The following is a 27,210-nucleotide window of genomic DNA, read 5'->3' as shown; positions in this document are numbered from 1 at the left end:
GAACCCCCTTTTTTTGTCAACTGCATCTCATTGCACAAAAAGCAACAACAAATCAAAACACTCCATAGCCCTTTTCACTGAGCCGGTACGGTGGTTTGTGAGCGCAGCCCCACCGCTAGCGCTGCCTAGTTCACGAGCTCGCCGTTTCGTTAAAGTGGGGGCGCGACCGCATCCACAGCCCGTCGTCGTGCGCTGGTGCAAGAGCAAGTGAGCCCAGGCGCCACGGTAAAATGTGCAATTGAAAACGTGAAATTTGAATCTTTGGTGAACTTTGGTGATAGCAGCGCAATTTGTAAACTTCCAGCAGGTCAGCCAACCGCTACTGATCGGGATTCGTGTTCGTAAGTAGGTGCGACGAAAGCGTGGCCAAAAATGCACACCGTTTTACGTGCCCTCTTGCTCGGCAGGGCAAGAGGGAGCTCATTAACGTATTTTGTTTGAAATGCTAACATCGAAAAGCGCAAACTAGCCACGGTGGAGAAAATTTTGCTTTTACTCAGTTGCGTTCGGTTTGGTTGTGGTGCGGGTGTGTGCGTCCGTAAAATTGGGACGATTTAAATATTGCTTCCCGAGGCCCTAAGGGTAAGGCAAATAATAGTTAAACTAGAGAAAGCAATTTCAACCGCGGCCGATTATTTAACGAACATTTTTGGAACTGGCGGGAGGCCAGTCAGTTGTGCACGTCCTTGCGAAGTTCTTGGCCTAAAACCGAAACTGGACGCTCTTACTGGGTGCAAATGGTGCTTTGAACGGTGCTGTGAAAGTAATATCTATTTTCTCCATCCTTCCCCCCCCCCCCTCTTGTTACAGCATTATGTTCCCTTTCTCCTCCCTGCAAGTCGAGTATAGCAATTTTCATCGGTCATCGCAAATCATGTCGAACGCCCTGAGCATGAGCAACTCCGGCTTTCCACACTCGTGGATCGTCTCCGGGCAGGACTTCTGCCCGATCACGTACTCCTCGATCCAGGGCCACAACTCGGGCGTCTCGAGCAACCTCGCAACGGTCGAGCCGGGGTAGGTAGTGGCGCCTGCAGCAGCAGCAGCCTTTCCCGCAACTCACAGCAGCATCTCATCGTCATCTTCCCTCTTTCTCTCTCTCTCTCTCTCTCTCTCTCTCTCTCTCTCTCCTTCTCTCTCTCTCTTCCCTGCAGCCTGATCGAGCTGCGCAAGGAAAAGTCGCGCGATGCGGCCCGCTCCCGCCGCGGCAAGGAGAACTACGAGTTCTACGAGCTGGCAAAGATGCTGCCCCTGCCGGCCGCCATCACCAGCCAGCTGGACAAGGCGTCCATCATACGGCTCACGATCAGCTACCTGAAGCTGAAGGAGTTCAGCGAGAACGGCGTGCCGTCCTGGTGCAAGGACCCGATCGGCTTCCAGAACTACAACGCGCCGCAGTACTTCAACGAGATGTTCGAGACGCACCTCGGCACGCACATCCTGCAGTCGCTGGACGGGTTCGCCATCTCGACCGGCGTGGACGGGCGCTTCCTCTACATCTCCGAGACGGTCTCGATCTACCTCGGCCTGTCGCAGGTGGAGATGACGGGCAGCAGCATCTTCGACTACGTGCACAAGAACGACCACGCCGAGGTCGAGCAGCAGCTCGGCATCAAGAAGGGGGCGGAGTACGCGAGCTACGGCGGGTACGGGGACGATGGGCCGACGGCCGAGAAGCCGACGGTGCTGAAGCTGGGCAAGGATGCGCCGGGCGGCAAGGGCCTGCTGCCGGGCGAATCGTACGAGGGCGACGATCGGGCGTTCTGCATCCGCATGAAGTCGACGCTGACCAAGCGCGGCTGCCACTTCAAGTCGTCCGGCTACCGGGTGATACTGCTGCTGTGCCACCTGCGCAAGAAGGGCGCGGGGCAGGAGGAGAGCCACACCGACAAGCAGACGGTGATCGGGATGGTGGGCATCGGGATCGCGCTGCCGCCGCCCTCGCTGCACGAGATCAAGCTCGAGTCGGACATGTTCGTGTTTCGCACCAGCCTCGACCTAACCATCATACACTGCGAGAACAGGTACGTGTGGCGCGGGCTGGGAAGGGGTGCAACCAGGGGGAAAAGGGGGACGGGGCGCGAACAGCTTGTTGAAACAATATTGGAACCCAATCTCACCGTTGATAGGATTTCCAGTTTTCTGGACTACACCGCCGACGAGCTGAACGGGAAGAGCATCTACAGCCTCTGCCACGGTCAGGATGCGCACAAGCTGAAAAAGAGCCACAGTGAGCGTAAGTAGTCCTCTTAGCTCTCTCTCCCTCTATCTCTCTTTTTATATCTCTTCAAGTAGTTTTGGGTGAATCAGATTCAGACTATTGAATCAGAATGAATCTTGCAACGGGAAGCAATAAACGTGATCCACGACTAACATTCATGAATCTTCTTGAATTCGATTCGTGTATCCTTCGAGATTTCTGAATTTGGAAGGATTCGCTCCATCTCGATAGGTTCAAAGGGATTCAAACTGAATCGTGAATCATTTGTAGTTAGGAAATGGTCAAAGATTGGTGAGATCTACAGGCATGCAGGGGTTTTTAGCGGTTCTGCTAAGTTAGCACTCTTCTTGGACACCTTGTGACGTTTTGTCAACATCTGTCAAATCACAAACGAGGCATAATTTTATCACTTAATGTGACCCAGAGTCCAGAAAGTATGCCAACTCTTTCAGATCATATGAAAACCCTTGTTATGAATCTTCTACGATTCATCAATCAAAGTCGTCTTCATATCAGGCATAACAACTCGTAGTCATGCGAGTTCACAACTGTGCCAATGTACCTCAACGAATCGCTTGTAGCCACTGAATCATTCCCCATTGAAAGATGAATCACTGAATGACTCCTCGGGAAAGATTCATGCGCCCAAGTCTTTCCCAAAGCATTCCCAAAAATCCCTCCGCCAAACATTTACACCGTGCGTCCTCTGCTTTCTTGCCGTGTCCGTTCCTGCAGTAATTCAAAAGGGCCAGGTGCTGACCCCGTTCTACCGCATCCTGAACAAGAACGCGGGCTACTTCTGGATCCAGTCCTGCTGCACGATGGTCTGCCAGACGAAGAACATGAGCGACCAGACGGTGATCTGCGTCAACTACATCATCACCAAGCCGGAGAAGGAGAACCTCATCCTGGACATCTCGCAGATCCCGTCAGCGGCGGGCGTGCTCGGCGACTACCATGCGAAGGTGCTGCCGCCCGCCACCGGCGCGGCCGGCTCGAAAAAGCCCCAGCCCGCCGACGGGTACGAGCTGGAGACGGGCGGCGTTACCCATCCCCACCACGGCCACCATCACGGCGACGGCGGCGGCGGGTACCATCTGGACGGGGGTGCCTCGCACGTCGACCACAAGGTGGACCTGCTGGACAAGGCCGGCCTCGGCAAGGGGGGCGGCGTCGGCGGGCTGGCGATGGCGTACGGTGCCGACAAGAAGGAGCACGACTACAAGGACAAGCTGCTGGAGCAGCGCGAGAAGGGCTGCAGCAATAGCAAGGTAAGGTGTGTTGGTGCAGGAGCGAACTCCGCCAAGACGCTCCGCTCTGTTTTCTCTCTCTTTTTTGGCGATAAATCAAAATGCAAAATTCATCTTTAACCCCAACCAGCACCAGCGCCTCAAGAGCGGCAGCCCGATGCTGAACACGATGCCGAACGAGAACGGCGAGCGGCTCGACGCGAAGAAGTCGTCCGGCGGCAAGAAGAGCGTCAACAACCGGGCCAGCGTCATCCGGGTGCTGAACAAACCGTCGAAGAAGGTGCTGCAGGAGTCCCACTAGAGGGCAACCAATCAATCTTCCATCACACACCCACACAGCCAGCGATCAACAAGGCAGTGTGCTTTACCATTTGGATTAGTGTTTTATAGTGGGACGACCCTATCCCCTCTTCCATGCTCTGCTCACGCAACCTCATCTGTTAGTGGATTAGTGATACGCCATGCACTCACACACAGGGTTGGTGTCGAACGTATTAGTGCTAGAGTTAATTACCCAATCGCTTTGTGTCTAGAGCCGGTGGCGTACGTTTTATAATAGTAGTAAGTAGTAGACTCGCGTTTTTTTCACGAGCATTTTTCTCAGCAAAGGAATAAGAAAGCAGAAGAAGAAGGACGTTAGGCATTGCTCGCGTTTGAGTTAAATAGTTGTTTTATTTCGCTTCGTTTACATATTGCCATAAGAAAGGGGTTTCGCATCTCGAGCGCGGGCCCGGCTGGAGGAGGGCCTTGCCGGAGGGATGCCGGGGCGGACTGGTCGTGCAGGCATCCAAGCAGAAACTGCGCCCTGCCCTCCCCGAAACAGGAATGTCGTTTGGCGCTGCTCTCACTTGCTGATGATTGGTTTAAAAACGGAAATCGCAACGGAAAAATAAGTGCACGCGCCTCATCCTCCTAGGGCACTCACTCACACTCACTAATAAAATCAATGCACGACCAACATGGTCCCAACCCCCTCCCCCCCCCCCTCTACTTCCAGGCTCCCATGCCGTTTCTGCGCGCTCACTGTGAACGTTTGCTACAATGCTAAATATAATAAACCTTAATTGTAAAGCAATAATTAAAACAAAAGAAAAAGGAAGTGATTATAAACGCGTTTTTTTTGGGGGTGGAACTTCTTTTCGTGGTTAGAAAACGCAGGGAAAGAAAGAAGCGAGAAATCAAACTAAACATAATTAATAAAATAGCGATCATGTGCTTCAAAACCAAGCTCGCTCCTTCGCACGTCTCGCGATAAATATTAAGAGATAAACGGGCTACTGGGAAGGAGGGCTCGAAAAAAGAAAGAAATCGGGAAGGCATGACGCTTCGTTAGATGATCATTATTGCCACTGATGTAATAAAAAGAAGTATATATATCCGTAGCGTGTATGTGAAGTGCATAACGTATTAAAGTCTCGTTTTTCCCTTGCTTTCTACTATCTACTCGGGCGTCTGTGTTAAACTATTCTTTCTTACAGAAAATAAAAAAAAGGAAACCGTTCGGTTTCTCTAGCTTTCGTAAAAGTTAATGCATCATTAGACATTGAAGAAAAATTATAATAATTGTAAAAAATATTGGGAGAAAGTAAGCTGCCTATCCAGCGCACTCACACACACACAAACACACTTATTATATTAAGCCTTAGCTGCGCCCTTATATTGTTATCGTTTCTTTTCCCGCCCTTCACCACACATCGCGGTGAATTTGACTGTTTGTGTGACGTATTCCAAAAGAGCTGCTTTAGAGCGTCCACAAGGGGGATTAGTAGTTAAAATGAACTGAAGTCTCTCCCCTTTTTTGATTGCTCCTGTCGTTTTACCCCAAAAAATAAAGGAGGAGCCTAACGCAATATACCGGTTCGTCGTTTGTTGTCGTTAAAATCGTTTTACACAATTAGGCTAAGGAAGGAGCGCACACACTCCTGGAAGAATACAGATCATCATTCGCTCGCCCTCCCCTCCCGGGTTCTACTTCTTCTTTTTGCCCTTGCGCTTCTTGCGCTTGTTGTTGCCGGTCGACGACGGGACGGCGGTGGTGGTAGATGCGCTGTTGGCGTTGCTACTCGTCCCGTTGCTCGGCTCTACCGCTGCCGTTGCTGCGACGGCTCTCGACGGCGCGATGATGACGTCATCCTCTTCCTCGTCCTCCTCCTCCTCCTCCTTCTCGATCGCCGATTCGGTGGCCGGTAAGACCATCCCCCCGATCGTGTTACCGTTCCGCTGATCCTCCGCCCGCGCCTCCTCGCACTCGTCGTCCTCGTCGTCCTCGTCGCCATCGTCGCTGCCGAACACCGCGCGCAGCTTCTCCGAGTGGATCGTCTGGTGGTACAGCTGGCCCGCCGGTCCGGAATGGTTGTCGAACGTGGGCGAAAACCGGTCCGCGTTCGGGTTCGTGATCACCTCGCAGTCCCGGTACGAGGCCGGATCGTCCATCAGCTTCTGCTGGTGGTACTTTCGCTGCTGCTGCTGCTGCTGCTCCTGGGCCAGCTCGGTCTGGTGGGTGTAGAAATCGTTGATCAGTCGCTCGCGCACCATAAACACCGTGCCGATGGCGCCCGTCTTCTCCTCGTACTGCTCCCGCACGTCCTCCTCCTCCTCCTCCTCCTCCTCCTCCTCCTCCTCTTCCTCCTCCTCGAGCCCGTCTTCCTCCTGTTCCGCTAGCTCTTGCGCCTGCAGGGCCAAAATTTCCTCCTCGGTCAAGCTTTTGGAGAGGTTCTGCCGCACCTTCTCGTTCTGCTTTAGCTCGCGCAGCACGTGCTTCATCTTGTCGTTGATCGACTCGTACGCACCGTGCTCGTACGCGTACCGCCCGCCGTACTCGGTGGCATCGGTGGCGGTGGTGACGGACCCGTCGTCCTCCACGCCGTCCACCACGAGCGAGTCTTCCTCGCCGTACGCCACATCGCTGTACCGGCCGATCGCAATGTCGTTCGGCTGGCCGTCCCCGGTCAGCATCGGATTGATCACCTCGACGATCGTTTGCAGCTGCACCGGCTGCTCCGGCTGGCGGACTGCCGGCTCGCTCCCGTCCAGCCACCGGTCCGTACCGTCCGGCTGGTCGGTGGGCATGCCGTTCTTTGCCTCCACCTTGCCGCCCCCGTCCCGCTCGCTGTCCGCGGACGACGAGTCTTCCAGCTCGAACATGATAATCTTTTCGCGCATCGTCTCCACCTACAAAAACCAACGGAAAGTATGGAGAGTGTATTAGTGGAGTTTGGTTTTTATTGCGCAAACAAACTCAAAACAAAGTACAGCGTGATAACAAAGTGGAACAAGGTGAGAAGGAATGCGGTGCGAATATATCTCTAATAGGGCGTTGAGCGTTGGGGGAAATAGTCGAAACAACAGGTGCGCGTGCAGCTAAATGCTGAAAATAAGAATTAAACAAATCGTTGCCTCGTTTTCGTCATTTGTTGGCTCTCTCAGTCATCAAATGTTGGGAGCCTTCGCACAATGCTTGCCTCTAAGGCACCAATGCTTGTCTCGTTTTCGTCGATTTGTGTCTACAAGTCTCTAATTTTCTATGCTAGGGAAAACTCTTTGGAATGTTTTACTTTGTTTCAAATAATTTGCATTCCAGAAATCGTTAAATAAAGTTATAAAGTCGATAATACAAAATTAATATTAATTGGAATATTACGATGTGCATGCCTATTTAAAACTAGTGTCTAAGTTGTCTTCTGAGAGCCTTAAATACCTTGTAAGTTTATAATTATTTCTTTTATAGTAAAATATTGTCGAGTAACGGATAAAAATAGGTGCGTTGAATTGCCTTAGAACCGAAATTTTGCAGCAACGACTGTATACGGTCATTTATAAGCGAGTTTTCAACGGTTCTGATACATTTGGCACACTTGCTAAACTGCTGGCGACGACATAATTTTGTACAACAAAAAAAAAAGCCATAAAATGTATCACTTAAACTAACAGAGAGTTTAGAAAGTGTGCCAAAAGTATCAGAATGCAAAAGGATACGTTTTCCAGGTACTACTTGCGCGGGGTGGCAATGTGTGCAGGTGTTTGAACGGAACAAAATACAAACGAAAAAACTCGCACTAAAGCAGGGTGGCTTAAAGCGGGACAGGCGTCTACTACTGAAGCGATCCTGGCGGATATTGCGCCAACCATTCCTACTAAAACCTACTGCAGCGATACTACGGGTGTACTACGCGTCGTTTGAGTGTGTGACGGTTGGTGGTGGGAGTGTTGGTGGCTCGTGTGTGAGGAGTGTGCAGAGCGTGTGTGTTAAATGTGGCCAGCGGCGGCGAGTCTCTAACCTCGGTTTCGATGACCTTCTCAATGTACTCAACCGTGCGGAGGCCGCCGCCCGGTGCCTCCTCGGTCCGGCGCGTCACCTTCTCCTCCACGACCTTCTCCGTCTCGCGCACGACGATCTCGCTGCCCGGTCGGGACTTTACCGCGAGCCGGGGAAACCGCCGCTGCAGCCGGTCGTCCGCACCGCCTGCTTCGTCCGCACTGCTGCTCCGTCCATCGTGGTGGTGGTGGTGGTGGTCGTCGTCATCGTCGTCGCCGTTGGCGGACGGCTGCTTAGTGTTTGGTGGGTTGGTGGAGGGCGGTAAGGGTGGTTGTTTGGGGGAGGTGTGTTTGGAGGTGTGTAGTTTAGGTCCGATTTGTTTTATTTTATTTTTTTGTTACACGAGGATTAGACGTTAAAACATCGCGAGTGAGGGAACACATGTAAGGGAATAGCACAGTTAAGAGAGGTAAAAACAGTGGTTCATACTCTTTCTTTGGTTACAACACACATACACACACTAAAGTTAATCAAGATGTCTAGCGGACAGTTACCGAGCGATAGAGATTCACTTGAGGAGGGATATTGGCTCAGTACTTTGAGAAGGGGGTCGCAGTAGGAACCATTCTTACCTCGTTCTCATCGTTGTTGTCCGCCGATGGTGCGGGCGGCGTTAGTAACGGTGACTGTTGTGCGGCCGGCAGCGGCGAAACATTGCTCGTCGTCAGTGCGCTCTGCGAGAAGCTTCCGTCGACGCCTTCGCTGGCGCTGCTCGAGTTCAGCAGCGAGTCCTCGTGCAGCCCGAGTCCGGCCGCCATCGTCTGGATCATGATCTGGGCCTGCAGCGCATCGTTTTCGAGCGACTTTAGGCGGGCCTGCCGCCATGCGGCACGCTTCTGGGCTCTGTGTGGCGAAGGAGAAGTGAATAATCGAGAAGAATTCAATGGGAGTGATTTTAATAAAGTGTTTTAGAGACTTCCGCTAAGTTTCTCGACTCAATAAGTGAGTTGTTTAAGTTGAATATATGATGCCCTCCTGATGTCTTCCAATGTACTTCAATTTATGAGCTATCGCAACAATAACCGATAACATAACCAATAACAGTGATGTGGAATGCTCAGAGTTGCATTCGGGTCATCTGCATCTAGACCAGAGATTTTCCAGAAGAGATGCCAGCAATTTGGCATAGATTGAGATGCCACTAACATGGTGATGGGTAAAGTTGGCAAACATCCGGAGTCTACTTCCGACAATTTCGAAACCGACTCTGAAAGGTCGGTCCGCCCAGCATTGTCTGGTATTGTTCAGAATCATTCGTAATCCCCATGGAGTCGTCTGAAGTCTCCGAATGACTCCGGGCGATTCCGACTCCAAGACTCCGGACGACTTCAAAGACTCCAAACGACTCGGAACAACTTTCGAAGATTCCGGACGACTCCGAACAACTCCGGGCGACTCCGGACTAGTGGTTCTGATTTTGCCGGAGTTGGAATCTGACTAACAATAGCCGAAGTCGGATTGGAGTCGTGGATGCGCTCCAAAGAACACATCACTACACTGACCCGTGATTGAAGTCTGATTATTTCCGATTGGACATATTGTCCTAGTATTGATATTACGTCACGTATTATTGGAAGATATTGAATACAGCAGTATATGTCTTCCACGGCTTATCCAATGTTTCCAACCAAATCCAGATGAGCCTTGATTAGCTTTCAACGTATTCCAGCAATTTTTCCAAGTATTCTAGAGTATATACAGTGGCATCTCTTTAAGATGTAGTCTCTCTGGAATGGATATATCAACAATTCTGTACATATTACGAACATTTTTTGGCAATGTGAATCTTTCTAGAGACTACCAACTCCACTGGATCTATACACTAAAGCCTCGGAATTCAAATTCCATACCTGACTTGAAGATTTTAGAGCTAATCCCTATCATTTTAGCATCAGGCTAGAGCGTGTCTCACCGTCCGACAATACACTTACCTTAATGCACGAATCTCGGACGGGCTCAGCTTGGACTCGTCGTACTCCGGCGGCAGACAGTTGCTGGCACGTGCCCGCTTCTCCGCGTTCACCGTCCGTATCGGGATGCGGCTCATCGGCGTCTTCGCGAGCGGTGACGCCGCCATCAGCAGCCCGCCGGCCACTCTGCTCTGCTCGTCTTCCTCGGTCCGGCCCGTCGCCGACTCCTCCCTGCATTTCGTTTGGCGTTGATGTAGTATTCGCGAGTTCGAGTATGGTCGGGTTTTCATCAGCATAATATTGAGATTTCGTTTTTTTTAATATTTTTTTCGATTGATTCGCGGTTCGCGGATCAGCGGCGATTGTGTGCGGTAGCATTGTTAAAGAGGGGTGAGATTGAGGTGTTCATATCCAAAGGTCAGTTATGTTTTGAGCAAGCGTACACGCGCTAGCCACTGTAGCAGAGAGATCGAGCAGCGGCGATACACCCATGCTAGCTAAGGAGGGGGTGGTGGAGGTGATGGTGTCAAAGAGCACTCAATTCTGATATGCCCTCCCTCCATCCCCCTCACCGGGAAGGGCGATCGGAATTGAGTTTTGCCACACAAACACCGGGAAAATGCTTTGCGAGCTATTTTATTTAAATTATATTGCTTTATTTGCTTCCGCTGATTGCGCAATAACTGGCATACTATGGTGGGTAAGTGTGGTGGAGGAGCCTTTACTAAACAAGCTACTGCATAATTGTACAAAACTCGAAAGGATATTTAAAGAGTGAAGGAACATAAAGACAGAAGGAAGCGCGCAAAGAAGTAGAATGAACCGTACGAACCCACAAGAAAAAGGTAAATCATAATAATTAAGAATATGATAGAGAAAGAGAGAGAGATCGACTAAATACTCTACAGCGAAGATAAATAGGGCCCACCGCTGCCATTATCACCACTCCCCAACTTAACCTCTAAAATTAATAGATGATGACAAGGCAGAGAAGATACGTCCGAGAGATGTACACAATGAAAGGGGCACACAAAAAAGGACAATGAAAGAGAAACAGAGCGCATTCCAAGCAGTACAGTAATTAGTTTTATTATTATCACTTTTGAGATGTATTTACAGACAAAAGGGTAAAAATAAAAAGACAACAAGAAAATGTGTATACGACAGAGAGAATGTATACGAACATGTATGTATATATATATATCTATAGATGTGTTTGTGTTTGTTCGTGTGTATTTGTGTGTGTGTGTGTGTGCGTACATATTAAGATTAAAAACGAGGCCACTAATTGTACCGAAACGCTTTTCGGTTTCCGTTTGCTGCCGCACATACTTTACACAAGGAAGGGAGGGAAACGGAGGCGTGGGATGGATTGAGGAAGGGAGCGAACAGTAATAATAAGTGTGTGCGTTTGTTCGTGTGTGTATGATACATACATATTATGTATACTACATCCTTGCAGTTCAGTGTGAAACAAGCACCCACTCAGTGCAAATCGGCCACACCGAGCGCGGCTGCGGGGCGATGTTAAAAGATGACAAATGCTTTCGAATGTTGCAGAGTACCCTGTTTTCAAAACCAATCGGTATAGAATGTTGTGTAAAAAAAAAAACAATTTGATCTTTTTTTTTCGAACCGTTTCTACCTAAATACGCGCTTTACTGGCTTTCAACAATTGAATAAAACTCTCCGCTGCGCCATTTAAGTGCCGTTTAAGTGTGCCATGTGTATGCTACAAACTAGTAATGCCACCTCTGAGAGTGCGTGGAATTATGCGGCGCAAAACCCTTGCACGGAAGCACTCTTCGACTACCTCGTCATATCGGGAGCTAACGCACACGCTTACTATGCTAAGAGACAGGTCCTTAGGTCCTACCAACAGTCTAAGAAATAGACAAAAACGCAACAGGCACACACACAGACAGTTGAAATGCCAACAAGAATGAAATGTGCGGTCATTAAAAAGAGAAAAAAACACAGAAAGTAAATCTACTTAAAACATTAAAAAGGGGATTTTTGACAATTCATATGCTTATGCTAAACTTGGTTGCTCTCTTCCCCTACGGATGGGTTTGGCGCGTGCAGGTTTTTGTTTTTGTTTGTTTTTTTTTTCAGCTGATCTGAAGCTTAGCTTGACACACTTTACAAGCGTGTGTCTCTGGATTTTGTCACATACAAAGCACATCAGGAATGTAACAGGGTGGAAATGAAGCGGTGAGGAAATCGATCTTAGCTGCAGCACGGTTGTTGCTGTTGCAGTTGTTGCTGTTAATACGTCAATAGCGGGGTAAAGGGATGGGAAAAGGGGGGATGGAGGGATACCTATGTATATGTATGTGTTGGTGTGTGTGTGTGTATGTGTGTGTTGTGATTGGTTTATTTTCTATGATCTAAATACAGCGTCAATTTCTGCCAACGGGTTCCTGGAGGAAGTACACAAGGGTGAAAAGGGGGAAGAGGTTAGGATAAATCAGCAAACTATTACGAAAAAAAAAATACTTAAACAACTTAATTAAGTTAGAGGGAGGAGGGGCGCCGTAGCCGTTTCTAATGTCACTGCTTTTGTTTGTGGAAAAATGAGGGGGAAATGTTTGTGGTTTCAGTTCAGTTTAGGGATTAGTAAAATAAGTGTTATTTTCGAGCAGGACAGTTGTTGAAAAGGAGGAGCAACGTAAGTAAATAGATTTAGCTCTCTACACTCCCACTCCCGTCCGCATGGCGAGCATCCAATTGGCGTAGTAGTGGCAGTAGTAGTAGTAGGAGTAAGAGTGAGTAAGTAGTTAAACGAAAGCAAAGTAAAGTCACGGAAGACAGAGAGAGAGAGATAAACCGAGAAGGATAACTACTCCCTGGCGTGTTTTTTGCGTTTCTTTCGCCAAACTATTTTACGCTAAGTGCACAAAACAAAACGTGAAAAAGAAACTCAGTGTCCCGGTGGGTGAGATGAGGTCATACGCGGCACTACTACACTAGCCACTACTAAAGAAGGCACTCTCTCCACTCTTCCGCTCTTTGGTCGAAGGTTGGCGGCTCCCCCGGCGCAACCTTTCTCTCTCTGAGTGTGTATGTGTTGCTATCAAACAGTAATAGTGATCCCGGACCCGGGCGGAGGCGCAGCGCAAAGATGGCGCTGGGGGCTAGGAGTACCACCCGTTCCTCGCCCCACTGTCTATCCCTCCGGTACGTACCTCATGTTATTGTCGTTGATGTCGGACTTGTCGCCGGGCGTCCGGTCGCCACCGTCCGACCGGTTGTCGTCGTCCTCGTCCTCCTCGTCGCCGAACCGCTGGTGCACCCGGTCCTTGCCGAGCGACGCGATCTTGCGCTCCTCCTCCTGTCTCAGCTTTTCTACCTCGTCTTGCGATAGGAAAGAGAAGACTTTATCTAAAAACAAAAGACGTGAAAATGAAATTAAAATAGCGCTCGAGAGCAACACGCGGTCGGCGGGGTGGCGCAGCCTTACCTGATTTGGGCGTCGGTTTCTGCTGATCTTCCATGGCGTTCTCGAAGAATCGCTTCTTGTCGGACACGCTCTTCGGTGTCTTCGGACCTAGAGGCGGCGACTGCGGGGTGGAAGAGGGAGGGTGAACTGATTACAAACAGGATAAACACTTGAGCTGTGTGTGAGAGTTTGTGAGTGCTTGAGTGGTAAAACCAATTGTTCCTTCAAATGGTCCCGTAAACAGCAGCCTCCGATCGAGCGGAGCCGTGCTTCGATATCCCCAGGTGCAAGTAGTAGCGATCGCCCGACCCTTAAATCGCCGATTGGTGGGTGCGCGTTTACGCTGCTCGGGGATCGAGGGCTGCAGCGAAGCTTATCTTGGCGCATCCGTAGAAACATGAAACGCGCAATGCAAGTAATGCGATCAACTATGGCACCACATACAAAAGGCAGAACAGCGTAAAAACACAACCGCATGCAGTGAAGGGCGCAAGCAGAGCCAGCATTAAAAGAAAATCATAATAAACGGTAATAAAACGAAGAGCAAAGCCCCAATACAAGTAAAGCCAGAACGTTGTTGCCACTGGGCGCTTTTAGTGCGGTATTTAATCCCAAACCATATTGTTGTAAAAGGAATTAAAAAGAGCATTAGTTTTTTTTTCTTTTCTTTTCAATCCAAATTGCTGAACGCTTTTACATTAAAACACCTAAGAAAGAGCCAGAAAAACAATTCGAATCGAGAGGGAAAAAGTCATATTAAAAAAAAGTCGTTTCTGCCACTCAATCGCTGCCTCTTGACTGGCGCCAGAGAACATTTATTCGAAATGGAGAGAAAAGGGAAACGAACGATTTACTCTACAGTTGTTAAATATATAGTTAGTAAAAAAAAGGTAACACACGCACACAAATGCTACACAAACAGCTACGACTGCTAGTAATTGTTTTTTGTTTTTGTTTAGGTAATAAATCCATTTGGTTTGGGGTTCGTTACGATACAGCTACTCTAAGCACTAAGTTTTGCATGCCGGGCGCTACATGATTACGTTACGGTTTGCTTACACTTAGCCTTTTTTTTTTGGCTTTACTACGCTACTACTAAACTCATTAGCTACAGATGAAAACATACATAATTAGAAACAAGAGGGGGATGCTCAACCAGATGAGGATGATGTACGTTTTTTGCCTCTCTCTCTTTTCTTAGCCCGTTTTGCGGGTTCGTCGCTGCACCACCGTGCACATCACACGCCACCTGTTATCATTAGATCCCGCCGTGCGCCCGAATGGTAGGCAACACCGCAACGCACTCACGCTTCTCAATCCCGATGTGTATGGATGTGTATGTGTGTATTATCGGTTGATACCGGATGAGGATGAGAACCTTACTGGCTAAGTGGGGTGGGTGGTTGTGTGATGGAATGATTAATTTTCTTTCCTCTTGCTTGCTTCTATTGGCTGTTTGTCGTGAAACACACACACACAAATGTTCACACACACACACACGCCCTCAGTGCAAAATGTTGTGCGCCGTGCGGTTTGGATCTTTTTTTTGTTTTTTTTTTTCTTTTGTGTGGTGCGTTTGTTGTTGTATGCCTTTCGCTCACGCCTGTTGGGTGTGCGAGAGGCGGCCGCTGCGGTGCTTAAAACAGGGTGGTGCGCGGTGATTGGTGTGTGTGCTCGGGGGCCGGCGCCGTTCGCGGTGCACTAACGAGCCGTAGCGTCGGATCACTCACCGACATCAGCACCTGGTGGTGGTGGTGGTGGGGGGTGGGGCCGGCGGCGATGCTGCTGGACGGGTGGGCGGTGGAAAGGTAGGTCGGGCCGGCGCCGGTGCCGTACGGTGGTAGGTGGTAGGGCGAGGAGTACGGGGCCGGTTGGCTGCTGCTCGCCGCCAGCGAGACGATCGGCGCGTGGCTGACCGGCACCGAGCCGGACGCGTACGTGTAGATGGTGTGCTGCGGGGTCGGCAGCTTGGTGTAGTGCACGGGCAGGATCTGAACGGGCGGGTAGATCTGCGGCAGATGGTGGTAGCCAACGTCGGACGGTGGTGGTGGTGGCGCTGTGGATGGTAGCGGCGGCGGTGGTGACAGTGGGCCGCCCAGCTTGGCCAGATGCTGGTGATGATCGTACACGCTGCTGACCGGGATGTAGTGGGACGGCAGGGGCGAGACGGACGCGGATCCGGAATCGTACAGGTGGTACGGCGAAGGCACCCGGCCCAACAGCTCGCCCGTGTGGTGGTGATGGTGCATGGTGTACATGTGCTGCTGCTGGTGATGGTGGTGATGTTGCTGCTGCTGCTGCTGCTGTTCGTGGGCGTACTGTGCCAGCAGCTTGTTGCGCACCTCGTTCTCCTCCAGCAGTACTTGGCGATGGACCTCGTCCGGCACCAGCAGATTGTTCGGCGTGTTTTCGTGCACGAACTGGGCCGTCCGCTTGACCGGCAGCGTTTCGAACTTCGCCGACAGCATCTCGACGCGCTCGGGCCGACCGCGGGCTGCCGGGCCGGGCCCTACCGACACCTCCCGGATCGTGTTCGTCGCCGTGTCGTGCTCGTACTCGACCAGATCGCCCTGCCCGAACTCTTCCTGCAGCTTGCGAGCGGCCTGGTTGCGCACCACCTCCGCCCGGCGGATCGGATTGCTGGCGGGCGGCTGCTCCTTTGCTTGCTGGCCGCCGGCTGCCGCCGGCAGCAGCTCGTGCGAACCACCCGACGCGTCCGAATCGGTATCGGATTCGGTGTCTGTGTCGGAATCGGTGTCCGGATCGCTATCCAAGTTTGCCACCGTCGGCTGCACCTGCTGGACACCTTCCGGCGTCGAGCTGCTGCTGCGATTGGAGGGGCTGCTCGCGCGCAGAATGCCCTTCAGGTCGGGCGTCGGCGAGGGACCCGCGAAGGCGGCCCGCGCATGATGGAGCGCCGTATCGAACCCGTGCGTATCTTCGTGCAGATCGAAGCTGACCGACTTGCGGTGCGAGGTGGTGGTCGTGGTGGTCGAGGAGCTGCCCGGTTCCACCTTCGGCGGTGGAGGCGGTGGTTTCATGCTTGGCGGACGGTCCAGGTACGCCCCGGCGGACGGTGATTGGATGGTGGCGGTGTTGGTGATGGGGGTGGCGGTGTGGGTGGATGCTGCTGCCAGTGGCGGTGGCGGCGGCGGTGGTCGGTGGGGTCGCACAATCTTCTGATCACCCTTCGAGGGGTGGTGGTAGTTAGTATCGGTGGTAGCGGGGTTCGTCGCTACCGTGGCGGTGGAGGAGTTAATTGAGGAGATGGGAGGTTCGTTCGCATGCGACAACGACCGGACGCTTCCAAAGCGGCGCTCGACCTACAGAGGGGGGGTGGGGAGGAGTAGGGTTTGCAATGCGCGCGTACACGAGAGGATGGGGGAGGAGGGATCGTTAAAGATTTTTGTTTTTGGTTTAATTTTTGTTTTAGATGAAAAATTCAAGACGAAACGAGCGCGCATATGCAAAAGAGAAAGAGAAAGAATATGAGAACAGGATGTAAAGGGGGAGTGGGGCGGTTGAGGTGTATTAGGATACGAAGGAGTAGCGGTACGGAGGGCATGATTTTACCAGCAGAAAATCGAAAGCATGTGTTTAGGGAGGGAATTGGGGAGGGGAGACGCATTACGATCAGCTCTGGGCAGGGATGATAAGCACCAATTGGTAAAATACAACATATATTTTTTTAGTTACACAAGGAAATACGAAGCAATCGAAGGGAAAGGGTTTGGAGTTTACGGTTGCATTGAAATCTTTTGAAGATTATATTTTGCTAATTAATATCCGTCAGTTTTTGTTTGACGCTGCTCGAAATAGTGCTGTAGAACATAGAATTTCAATGCAATTTTGTGGTTTTATGGGTTTTTTTAATGGTGTTAAATTACAAACTAAATTATGTAAACGGTATGACTTATCGCTAAATGAGTGAGTAGAAACGGAACACAAAATAAAACGTACATATTACTGACAGCTGACAATCGGCACAATACTGTGTTACACACTTTGGACTGGAGGGGTAAGTACTAAAAACATTTACAAACACAAAAAATCACCAATACACAAACACCCGCTGTACCTACATTGAACCCAGCCGGAAGCCATTTACGATCGAGCAGAGGCGGTGGTGGCATACACACAGTTAGCACTTTCCGCAGTGCGAAGGCGTTTCAAAACTTAATTCCAACACACAGCCAAGTGAAAAGAGAATACGCAACGCGACAATACACGTACACTTTCAGACACAAATCACAGAAAAAGAAACGTCCCAGAAAGAAAGAAAGTGCTCGCAGCGAACCCCCTTTTCAGCAATAAAAACTGGGGACATCCCAGAAACAGCAAAAACAAATGTATAATAAGAAAGAAAACATCGGAGGTACTACAACTTTGGTAAGGTCATAAAATAAGGTGTAATGGCAACGGGAGGAGTGTAAGGGATGAACATTGTTTAGATCGCATATAATTACCAAATTGTCTGTGTATACCCTTGCAGCAGGAAGGCCCTCATATTTCTCTCTCCTTCTCTCGCGATTTGCGTTGAGGGTTTTGGCTTAGGCTAGAAAAACTCATCCAAAAATTTAGGAAACGTGGAGGGAAAGGGGCAGATTAAAATCCCCAAAACAACGCAAGCAAAAAATCAAAGCATCTTGCTTCTTTTCGCAATGAAATGAAAAGACTAGCAACAAAAATGATACAAAAACAGAAAGGAAAGAAAAAACAAACAAACATAAAATGATGTCATTTCTTTTCTTCCAAAAATTACGAGAAACCCTCAGCCACGTGGATCGTCAAATATGTATTTGTTTTTCCATTTGTTACGCCTGCTGATGCTGCTGGGCTACAAGGTCGTCTTCGTTTGTTTTTTTAGTTCAACAGTTATTGTAAAGAATCTCTTCATTTCCCTCCCCCCCGTCCTATTTTGTCCTTCCCGCCGTTTGCTTCACTTATGTATTTCCTAACCCCAACGGTCCTGTTCCTAAATCGCCGAAACATTAACGTCAGGTGTGGCGTCGTGTGCATATATATATATATATATAGTTGGGATTGATTTTTTGTTACATTTTTCGCTGGTTTTTTGTTTTGTTGTGTGACCAACATTTGATTTTGAATTTTGTGCGTTTCTGCCTTTCTAAGGAGAAATCAACTTGCTGCCTCACAAAAACGGTATCCACAGTGAAAAAGGGCAGACACGAGCTTCCCTTCTTTATAGCTATTGATGCTGTGGGTGTGTGTGTGTCTGTGTTTGTATATATATATGTAATTTTTCCACCGATGCCATTTACAAGTGTTCAACAATAAAGTGAAAGGCAAAAGATTATCTAACACCGGATCCTAACTTTGTTCCAGGGTTTGGGGCGTGCGGTCGCATTCAAGTCACTGCCAAGGGCCCAGTGCCTTTCTCTAGAGCGGGAGCCCCAAACAACTGTCGGGGATGATTTTAGGGTGTAATATTGTGTGTGGACTGAAGATGTCCGTTGGCTTGGCTACGCGCTTTTCAAAGTTGGACACAGGAGGCAGGTGAAAAAAGGTACCTCGTTTGGGAAGGTACAGCTCAGGATAGAAAAATAATCGAAATCCCTTTAACAGCCATTTCCAACCGTTGGTTCGAGCACTCCCGCGACATCTATATGATTGGACTTTTTGGCAATACAGGCAAAGTGCGTAAAGGTGGCATAATTGTGCTAGTTTGTTCCAACTTTTCTCCACACAAACCATCTCTCTCTCCCACACACATCCAACTTCGAACCATCCAAGTGTACCCATTTAGCGTAGATTTAGACAATAGATACACACAGCACATGTAGTTTGAACACATCGAAGATAATAGTGCCAAGCAAGTATGCCAATAAGAGTAATGCGACTGGATGCTTGTCTGGATGCTGGCTTTAGAGTGTTACTTTGTGTCACAGCAGAAAACAGAAGAAACAAAGATAGCGAGCGAGAAATAGTGCACGTAAGCTCTTAAACGACGTCTTGATCGGTTTGGCACCAGGCATTAAGGAGGCAAACTTCTGTCCACCTGTCACACACACGCACCTACTTAGCAGGCAGGTTTGTGTTGTGTTTGTGTGTGTGTTTTGGTTCTCTCCGTACTGCTTCTCCACGAAAACACTGATCGAAACGGTCATGACTTACACACTAATAGGAGGTTCGCGGGACCCGACGCGAATTCCCGAGAGCAACCACCACATTTAAATATGCACATGAAACCCATTTTGCCGGTACGATTGGCCTAACAACCTCACTACACCCGTCACTCCCAGATGCACACACACACACATACGCAGAGGGAGAGAGAGAGAGAGAGGGGGTGGAACAATTCCTGTGATCCTCTTACATCCTAAGTGCTACATGGTAGGAAACATCTTGGCATCGTTCTTTTTAGGTCGTTCTGTGTGCATCCACAGGATAAAGGGGGCGAATACACTGATACACACGTCCCCCCCCCCTCTCTCTCTCTCTTCTTTTCTCTCTCTCTCTCTCTCTCTCTCTCTCTCTCTCTCTTTCTCTCTCTCTCTCTCGAAGACACATACACACAATAGTGATATTGACGGGGTCTCCTTCAAGGGGAGGAGGTTTTCTGGGCAGAACAGTTGGCAGCATATATCCATATATGTAATGTGGTGTATAGAGAGGGCGAGGATGATGGTGGGATAGTAGAAGGGCCTTCGCCACATCCAGAAAACAGGAAACAGAGACTGCAGCGAGATAATAGTTTAATCTTTCCTCTCCACTACACTTACGCCCTTCCTTCCCCTTCTACAATCGATTTAGCTACGAATCTACCAAAGTCCGAAAAGTGCTCTCGGCTAGTTGTCTGGTGTATATGAATAGCTTCACCTAGTGGCGTGCTCGGTCTCTCTCTCTTTCTCTGTCTCTCTCTCTTCTCTCTTTCTCTCTCTCTCTCTCTTCGCGAGCAACTAACAGTTTTTGGCCCAAAAAACCATTTTCGAAGGAAACTCTCCCTCTCTTTACACTCCTCTAAAGAATCGGCGCACTAAACGGGACACAGAAAAGCCTTCTGATCCACACAGGAATGATCCCCACCCGCTAATTGGGGGATGTGGATTTATATAAATGCTAATGAGTTTTTGTTTGTTTTGCTTACTCCCCGACCTGCTAGTCAGCGGGAGTGTCTGTGTATGTGTGTTTCCCTATTCATAACGGAAACAATCTGAAGCATTTAACTACTAACACAGTTGAGTTCGCGTGTGGTCTAAGGTTTTCCTTTTTTTTTTCTTTCTCTTTCTCTCTTTAGTTTTGCACCAAATATTTGGCGTGTGACGGTCACGGGTCACTTAAACAGAACAACAAAACAAACAACGTAACAGCAACAAGACAGTTGATAACAATCGAATGGGGCAGTTCCTGCTCCCGCCGCACAGACGCAGCACAGGTTGCTATGCAATCCTGCGCGAACAAAATGGCGGAGTGACGCCGGAGCCGGCAAGTGACATCCTCGTACACGTAAGCGAAAACGTAGGAACGAGAGCGAAGTGTGACGGAACCGACGGAAACAGTTCGGTGGCGCGCCCGGCGCATCCTAGTGACACTAGTGTGGGGCGCACCGACCAGCCTCCCCCCCCCCTCCGTCATTGCTTTTGCGCCTACCTAAAGCTACGAGCGGCGCCCAATGTTTCCTACAACAGACCAGAGGAGTACATCAGTGCAGGCAGTGCGCTGATTTCAGGTGATTTGTCTGTTCAGCTTTGTACGTTTACAATTTCACCAGTTGAGTGTCGATTAAGTGTTCAGTAGTATTTGTGGGTGTGTGTGTGTGTGTGTGTTGGTGTGGTCAGCAAAAACATTGGTTCTGTTTTCGGTAGTGTTCCGGTAGGTTTTCAAAAAACGGTACAAAAAGTCTAGCTAATGTTTTCTTCTTCTTCTTCGTCTTGGGCTTCTTCCTTTCCCTTTGCTATCGCTTTCGCTTTGCTCGCTTCTCGTCCTGACCTGGTCGTATATATAATGTGTATATATATGGAAACATCAAAAGGTATAAATACAAACGCGCCTCCTGCCTTGCCAGCTTTGTTTTTCCTGCGCGGCTTAGTGTGCTGCTGGCTGGGAGCTGCCACCGCGAATGGCAGATTTCTACTTCTTCTTCTTCTGCTTCGTCTTTTTTCAATATATGTATATATGTATGCATGTATGTATGTATTATAGTGAGTGTGAGAGTTGTTACATAGCCAGTTTTCTTGAGACAGTTACAATTGTTAATGACACTTCAAAAAAACACATATCCACCAATCGCAGCAGTTCGCCTACCGAGTTGCCTACCTTTCTCCTACCATTGTCCACATGCCCTCCCTAGTCACATACTCCACCACCCATTTCAATTCAAGCTTTATTTTCCGGTGGCAAATTTGGCATCCGTTTTTTTTTTTGTTTGGTTTTGTTTTTGGCTTTTCCGACCTCCCAGTAACCGGTTGGAAGTGGTGTGGGACGGGGAAGGGGAAGAAGACAGTGAGAGCACGACGAATAATGCAACGGAAATTGTACAACCCACTGCTGCAAATGGGGTTCAAACCACCAGCCGCAGCATCATCCCATCGGTCCGTTTTCCCAGTCCGCATTCGGAGCGCCAAATGTCACACACTTATCAATTGGATTTGTTTTGTTTTTTGTTTTGTTTTCTTCACTAAATTATGATATCTCAGTCTTCGTTAGTTGTATAAAAAACTAATATTATGGAAGATTGTTTGTCGATGTACGTAACTGGAGAGAGGCGACAATTGACCAAACAAAAAAAAAACAAAAAACATTCCCCAAATCGGAACCAAACAAAAACAGTAAAACCATCCCGGGCACAAAAAACAACAACAAACAATCAGAGTAAGAGAAAACAATTGCGTGGAAAAAGAGAAAAGAGAGAGATAGAGAGAGGAGAGAAAAAGAGAGAGAGAGAAGAGAAAGAATTTATTTAGATCGTTCCATTACCATCTTGTAGTGACAATTTCCGGCGCAAGGGCGCATTTTCTTGCAGGTAAGAAGCATTTAGGCAGTAATTTGTTTGGCAGTGTGTTTTGGAATAAAAAGGGGGATAAAGGGAACGGTGGTGGTATATAGGTTGATGGTATATATTCAAAAACCAAAAAATAATAAACAAATTACAAAACTCCACATTCAACAAGCGGTCTCACACAGGCGACCACAGCCTATTGAACAAGAAATGTTTTACAAAGGTACACAATAAAAAAAATGTCTGCTTTATCCTAGCCTCACTTGTTCGTTTCTGTAGCGAGGTCAGTTGATATGCAGTTGAGGCTTTTGCCCCATTCTACACATACAATATGCTAAACGAGCTCGTTTCATTAGAGTCGAACTTTGCATTTGCTCGCTGGCTCGCGTACCACTAACACGCGAGGAAGTAAGAGAGAAATCGAGCTGACTAAGATCAACGCTCGACAATTGACAAGCAGCATTTGATCGGGATGGACAGAGCGCAAGCGGGACTGCTGCCGATAGATTCAATAGTAGGATGCTTTGCACCGTCCACAATTTGGACGCACTGCGCTACTTTGCTGATGTGCTTCCGACAGGCTTTAAGCACCCGCATTTACCACGAAAGAAGCACACCTTCAGCTTGACGTACGAACCTGCGACACGGAATGAATGCTTTTGCAAAGCAGTAATTAAACCAGGTTGGACGGAACAAAAAAAAAACAACCAATACAACAGAATCAAACCTAAAACAGGTAAGCAGATACGAACAGATAGAAGTAAAAAATGTGATAACGCACAATAATGGTGAAAGATGTTGTGTTGTGTAAATGTGGCTGTGTGCGTGTAACTGTGACACACGAGTGTGTTGGGGCGTTTGGTGGCGTTTGTGACTGATAAGTGAATGTGTGTGATGGACGGTGTTTTTTTGAGTTTTTGGTGGTGTATATGTGTATGTGCCGTATCATTCCAATTAATAGCGTTCGCGATTAGCACACACAGAGAGCTTCAGGTAAGTTAACTCTGTACACCCTTTTTGTTGCTTTTTATACACAATAATTATTTGTTGTGGGTTGTTTTGTTGTTGTCAATAACAGACACATACACATAGGCCCCGGGGGGGAGTGTGGATGAAGCAGAATGAGGGGGGGGGGGATTGTGGGGGAGAAGCACGAACAACATTTGCTCGCGTGGAGAAACAATAAAACGTATATGGCAAGAGCACGAGAGGGCGAGAGATTTGACGCGGCGGTCACGACGGGGCGTCAGACGTTGGGAGCGGCGCTAATTACCTGAGGTGCCTGGGTATCGAGGGTGTGCTTGGACATCACGATAGTGGTCGTTTTCTGCAGCGGTTCGGACGCCACCTCGGTCGGCGACTTGGGCGGCCCGTTCTCGACTAGCTGGCTGCCGAGCGCTAGCGATTCGGCGGCACGAACGATATCCAGTACCTAGTGCAGGGTGAAATGGGCGAAACGTTAGTTCGAGTTCCGCCCCGTGAAGGTTTGCCTGGGCACCATCAAACCGCTCTCGTTCCGCCTTACCTTCTCGGGGGTGCTTTTCTCCTTCGGACCGAGCGCCACCTGCTGGTCGTTCGGATTGACACTGATAAGGGCTTGGGAGGTAGGTGGTTCGGGCTGGTCGATCGGATGCTGATCGTGGGCCGCGGGCTTCGGGGGCAGCGTCTCCTCGTCGATCTTGTCCACGCTCAGCTTCCGGTGCGCTTCGGCCATTATTACCGAATCGTCCCGATCGAGGCTGGACACGCTCTGGCTAAGCTCCGATCCCGTTTCGGAGGCGCGGGACCCTAAACAAACAAACAAAGCAACGTTAGAACACCCGGCTTGTATGCAGCAGCAGCATTAGGGGACACCCTACCGATTCGCGCACTGTCACCATTGTTGCTGAGCCCGGTGCTCATGCCACCGGCACTGCCGGCCAGATGCAGCAGGTCCGACTTCTCGTACCCCTTGCACACGACCAGGTGCAGCTTGCTGCCGGACGCGCGGAGCGCATCGACCGCCTCCTGGTGCGAGGCGCCGAGCAGCGACAGCCCGTTCACCTCCAGGATGCGCATGCCCACGCGCAGCCGGCCGTCGCGCTTGGCCGCCCCGTTCGCGTTGATTTTGGAGATGAACACGCCCTCGTCCGCGTTGTCCAGCGGGTTGCCGCGCTGCCCGTTCAGCCCGCCCTTGATATGCATGCCTAGCCGTTCGCCGTCCTGCTTGACGATGTGTACCTCCTGTGTGCCGGTCGAGCGAGAGGAAATGGGTGAATTAGTACGATTCGCAGCGCGTGACGATGCCGATCAGCTCAAACCGTGGAGAACGGATGGAGAGGGACCGGCTGTCCTTCTTCAACAAAATAAAATAAAATAAATTAAAATAAACAGAGACACAGACAGCATTCCCACTACTACTAAAACAACACCGAGAGACATGCACTACCGGCCAGCTTTAGGAAAGGGGGGGAGGGAGGGAGTTTTCATTTCTATGCCGTTTGTGGGGGACAAACGCTTTGCCCACAACAGCCTAAGCTACACACACTTAGAAAGAAAACAGAGGGAGCGTACGAGAACCCTTTTTTTTGGTTTGTAAAACTCAAGTACGAATATAGGGTAACGCAAAGAAAGAAAGAAAACGATTTATGATACACTGAACGACGAACCCCTTATTCTGTTGTACGTACCTCAGTGTTTAATGCAACTATTTCAAAATGCTGAGTATGTGTGGAATGGCAGAAAAGAGCAGAAAAGTGTGTAGTAGCAGTAGTAGTAGTAGTAATAGTAGTAGCAATAGTAGTAGTAGTGATATGGGGAACAATGTTTTGTTTGCGAATTTGAATTTATGCACGGATGTACGCAACAAGCGACACCTCAGCAGAAGGGTCATAAATGGACGGACCAAAGGAAAAAAACAAAGATAAAGAGAGAGAGAGAGAGAGAGAAGAGAGAAAGCGGCACTATAGATAGAGTGTACTAAACGCGTTTACACGAGCATGTACAAGGTGCACTGCCGGTCTGAAATGGTCGCCTTCACACGCGTGTCGCAACGCGCAATCATGCGCAATGTGTCCCCTCGCGTCGATTCTTCGATTTTAGTAGCCACGCGCCACCGCGCAAACGCCCATCATACGCACCTGAAAGCCGGCCGGCAGCGGATCGTGCTGTACGGTAAGCTTGATGTCGTCGCACGGTCGCAGCAGCTCCATCACCGCCTCCTGGTGGGTGGCCTGCGTCACATCGGTACCGTTCACCTTCAGGATGCGGTCACCCATGCGCAGCTTACCGGAGAGGGCCGCAATTCCGCCGGCAACGATCTGCAAAAAAAAAAAAACCATTAAATCAAAGCCGTTCCTCCCTTCCATCTGCTTATTACTTGTACTTACGTGCGATATAAATATTCCCGGCTCGTTTGCCCCGAACGGGGTGCAGGAATGGTCGGTGCCACCGATAATACTGAAGCCCAGCGAACCCTGATCTTTCGGCAGGATAACCTCCTGTATATGCGGGGGGGTGGATGTGTGCATACGTAGCCGAGCGCGCGCACATGTTTGTGTGTGTGTGTGAGAGAGAGAGAGGTGTGCATTTATGATTGCAAAATCATGCACGCGAGGAAGAAGGAAAAGAGAACAAACGGAAATAGCCACGTTTAGTTAGAGATTCCGGTGTAAGAAAGGGGAGGGGGGAGTAGGTGAGGGGTCTTTTCTCGACCGTGTCTCGACATTTTCGGGCCCACGTTGAGCCGGTGCAACATTAGCAGTAAGCGGGCGTTAACTTTGGCCAGCGTTAACCCCTCGTGTGAGGTATGGAAGCTCGCGGCGCTACAGTACACGCGTGTTACGCGAACGCACACACGAGGTTTGTGTTAGTAGGCCCCGGGGAGGGCGCACGCACACCACAACATTGATGTTAGAGAGAGCTTTGCCGGTTTTTAGTTGCCCCTTTTGCCAACAAACAAAAACAAAAAAGTGGTATGAACGCGGGGAAAGGTGTCAACACTGCAAGCTTGACGCAGGCTCGACTGTTGGATGGTCCGCCAATCAGGGGGAGTTGTGCGATACTAGCATGTGGGTGTACTGAGGGGATTTATTATTATTGGGTTTATCGACAGTTAATAGATGACGGTAGATGTTTCTGTGTTGTGGTTCAGTTGTGAGCATTCAAGATTACTTTCAAAAGTGATTCATATTATGATGTACAAATCATCAGATAGACTCCTGCAGAAGACACCAACATGTCAGTGGAATTTCAAACAAAGCTTTTAAGAACATTTACCCCAAAAAAAGCATTTCTGAAGAATTTAGACCATTTCGAAAGGACCAGTTAAAAAGCTTATTTTTCAATATCGAAAATGCGAGGTAGTTCCTTGTCGTAAAATCACACTCAACCCTAGAACAACGGTAGAAATTGTTTGGTTGATACACTGACGCTCAAAACGATTCCAGTTTGGTCTGTTTTGTTTGAACCTTACGACAAGAGATACCCTGAGCCAGCTTCCAATCGTTAGAACCCTGCCGTGCGTTATTTCCCAAAGATCCTTGCAGAATCGGTAAGTGATAGAGCGCGTCAGAGCCAGTGGCGCAGTATGAGGCACAGCAATGGATGATCGGGGTTGGTGTGGGTGGTTTCGAGAGGCAAGAGGTGCCCGATAAGAGATGTTGAGTTGAGTGACACGGTGGAGCCGTTGTGCAGTAATAATAGTAGGGCGGTATTGATGATTGATGGATGGCTAGAACTTATCATAGACTGAAAAGGAATGCTGATCTGCTTCTCGATATTGATTGTGGGATGTTTTGTTGTTGTGTGTATGTGTTTGTTTTTGCTGGATTGGAGCATGTAGTTTACCTCGCTGATTAGTGGTTCCAACAAGCGATTGTCAGTGACCCGGGTCATTACCGTCTCAGTGAACGTTGACTTGGTAATCGTTTCCGTGACGGTGCCGAGCTCGGTCGGTGCCGGCGGCAACATCGGCATGTCCGGCACGGCCTTCTGCACCGTCACCGTTACCGACGGGCCGTGGTCAGACTTGTCCACCGTTACCTGCCGCCCGCCGCCGCTGATAAAGTGAGACGGTATCATGGCCTGAAAGTCTGCGCTGGTCATGGGCCTCGCTGCAACCTGGTGATATGAA

The 27,210-nt window shown here is 49.3% G+C and overlaps 2 protein-coding genes across 18 annotated transcripts in view; one reads left to right on the top strand and one right to left on the bottom strand.

Moving 5' to 3' along the window:
- Positions 1-169: 169 nt before the first annotated feature.
- LOC121593210 (protein trachealess-like) lies at positions 170-4,555 on the top strand. Of its 4 annotated transcripts, none has more exons than XM_041915412.1 (6): positions 170-341; positions 811-1,017; positions 1,155-2,024; positions 2,130-2,236; positions 2,957-3,492; positions 3,602-4,555. In XM_041915412.1, exons 2-6 carry the CDS (start codon positions 815-817, stop codon positions 3,770-3,772), a joined length of 1,887 nt encoding a protein of 628 aa, XP_041771346.1. In that variant the 5' UTR covers positions 170-341; positions 811-814; the 3' UTR covers positions 3,773-4,555. The 4 variants fall into 4 exon arrangements, with proteins under 4 accessions (XP_041771346.1, XP_041771353.1, XP_041771362.1 ...); XM_041915419.1 differs by having other exon boundaries at positions 170-349; XM_041915428.1 differs by lacking the exon at positions 170-341 and adding an exon at positions 402-582 and having other exon boundaries at positions 2,139-2,236.
- LOC121593153 (protein lap4) overlaps positions 4,124-27,210 on the bottom strand; it is a 51,259-nt gene continuing 28,172 nt past the window's right edge. For 9 of the 14 annotated variants that reach the window (XM_041915304.1, XM_041915277.1, XM_041915313.1 and 6 more), the window contains 14 exons: positions 26,925-27,197; positions 25,466-25,576; positions 25,217-25,396; positions 24,767-24,796; positions 23,957-24,320; positions 23,623-23,885; positions 23,371-23,529; positions 14,869-16,461; positions 13,160-13,259; positions 12,885-13,080; positions 9,718-9,927; positions 8,359-8,629; positions 7,749-8,015; positions 4,124-6,642 (listed from right to left, as the gene is read on the bottom strand). In XM_041915304.1, the coding sequence (XP_041771238.1) occupies positions 5,440-6,642; positions 7,749-8,015; positions 8,359-8,629; positions 9,718-9,927; positions 12,885-13,080; positions 13,160-13,259; positions 14,869-16,461; positions 23,371-23,529; positions 23,623-23,885; positions 23,957-24,320; positions 24,767-24,796; positions 25,217-25,396; positions 25,466-25,576; positions 26,925-27,197 (5,220 nt within the window). In that variant the 3' untranslated portion in view covers positions 4,124-5,439. The remainder of the gene's footprint in view (positions 6,643-7,748; positions 8,016-8,358; positions 8,630-9,717; positions 9,928-12,884; positions 13,081-13,159; positions 13,260-14,868; positions 16,462-23,370; positions 23,530-23,622; positions 23,886-23,956; positions 24,321-24,766; positions 24,797-25,216; positions 25,397-25,465; positions 25,577-26,924; positions 27,198-27,210) is intronic. The other 5 variants (XM_041915356.1, XM_041915375.1, XM_041915336.1 and 2 more) reach the window with 4 other exon arrangements.

This window comes from Anopheles merus, chromosome X, assembly GCF_017562075.2.
Source record: "Anopheles merus strain MAF chromosome X, AmerM5.1, whole genome shotgun sequence".
In the NCBI taxonomy this organism is placed as follows: domain Eukaryota; kingdom Metazoa; phylum Arthropoda; class Insecta; order Diptera; family Culicidae; genus Anopheles; species Anopheles merus.
This window is presented reverse-complemented; position numbering and strand designations above follow the sequence as displayed.

Bases quoted from the DNA above. Each gene is read 5' to 3' on its own strand.
- LOC121593210 (XM_041915412.1), top strand. From the start codon at position 815: ATGTTCCCTTTCTCCTCCCTGCAAGTCGAGTATAGCAATTTTCATCGG. The intron at 2,237-2,956 runs GTAAGTAGTCCT...CCGTTCCTGCAG, and splicing joins GAAAAAGAGCCACAGTGAGC to TAATTCAAAAGGGCCAGGTG. The intron at 3,493-3,601 runs GTAAGGTGTGTT...AACCCCAACCAG, and splicing joins AGGGCTGCAGCAATAGCAAG to CACCAGCGCCTCAAGAGCGG.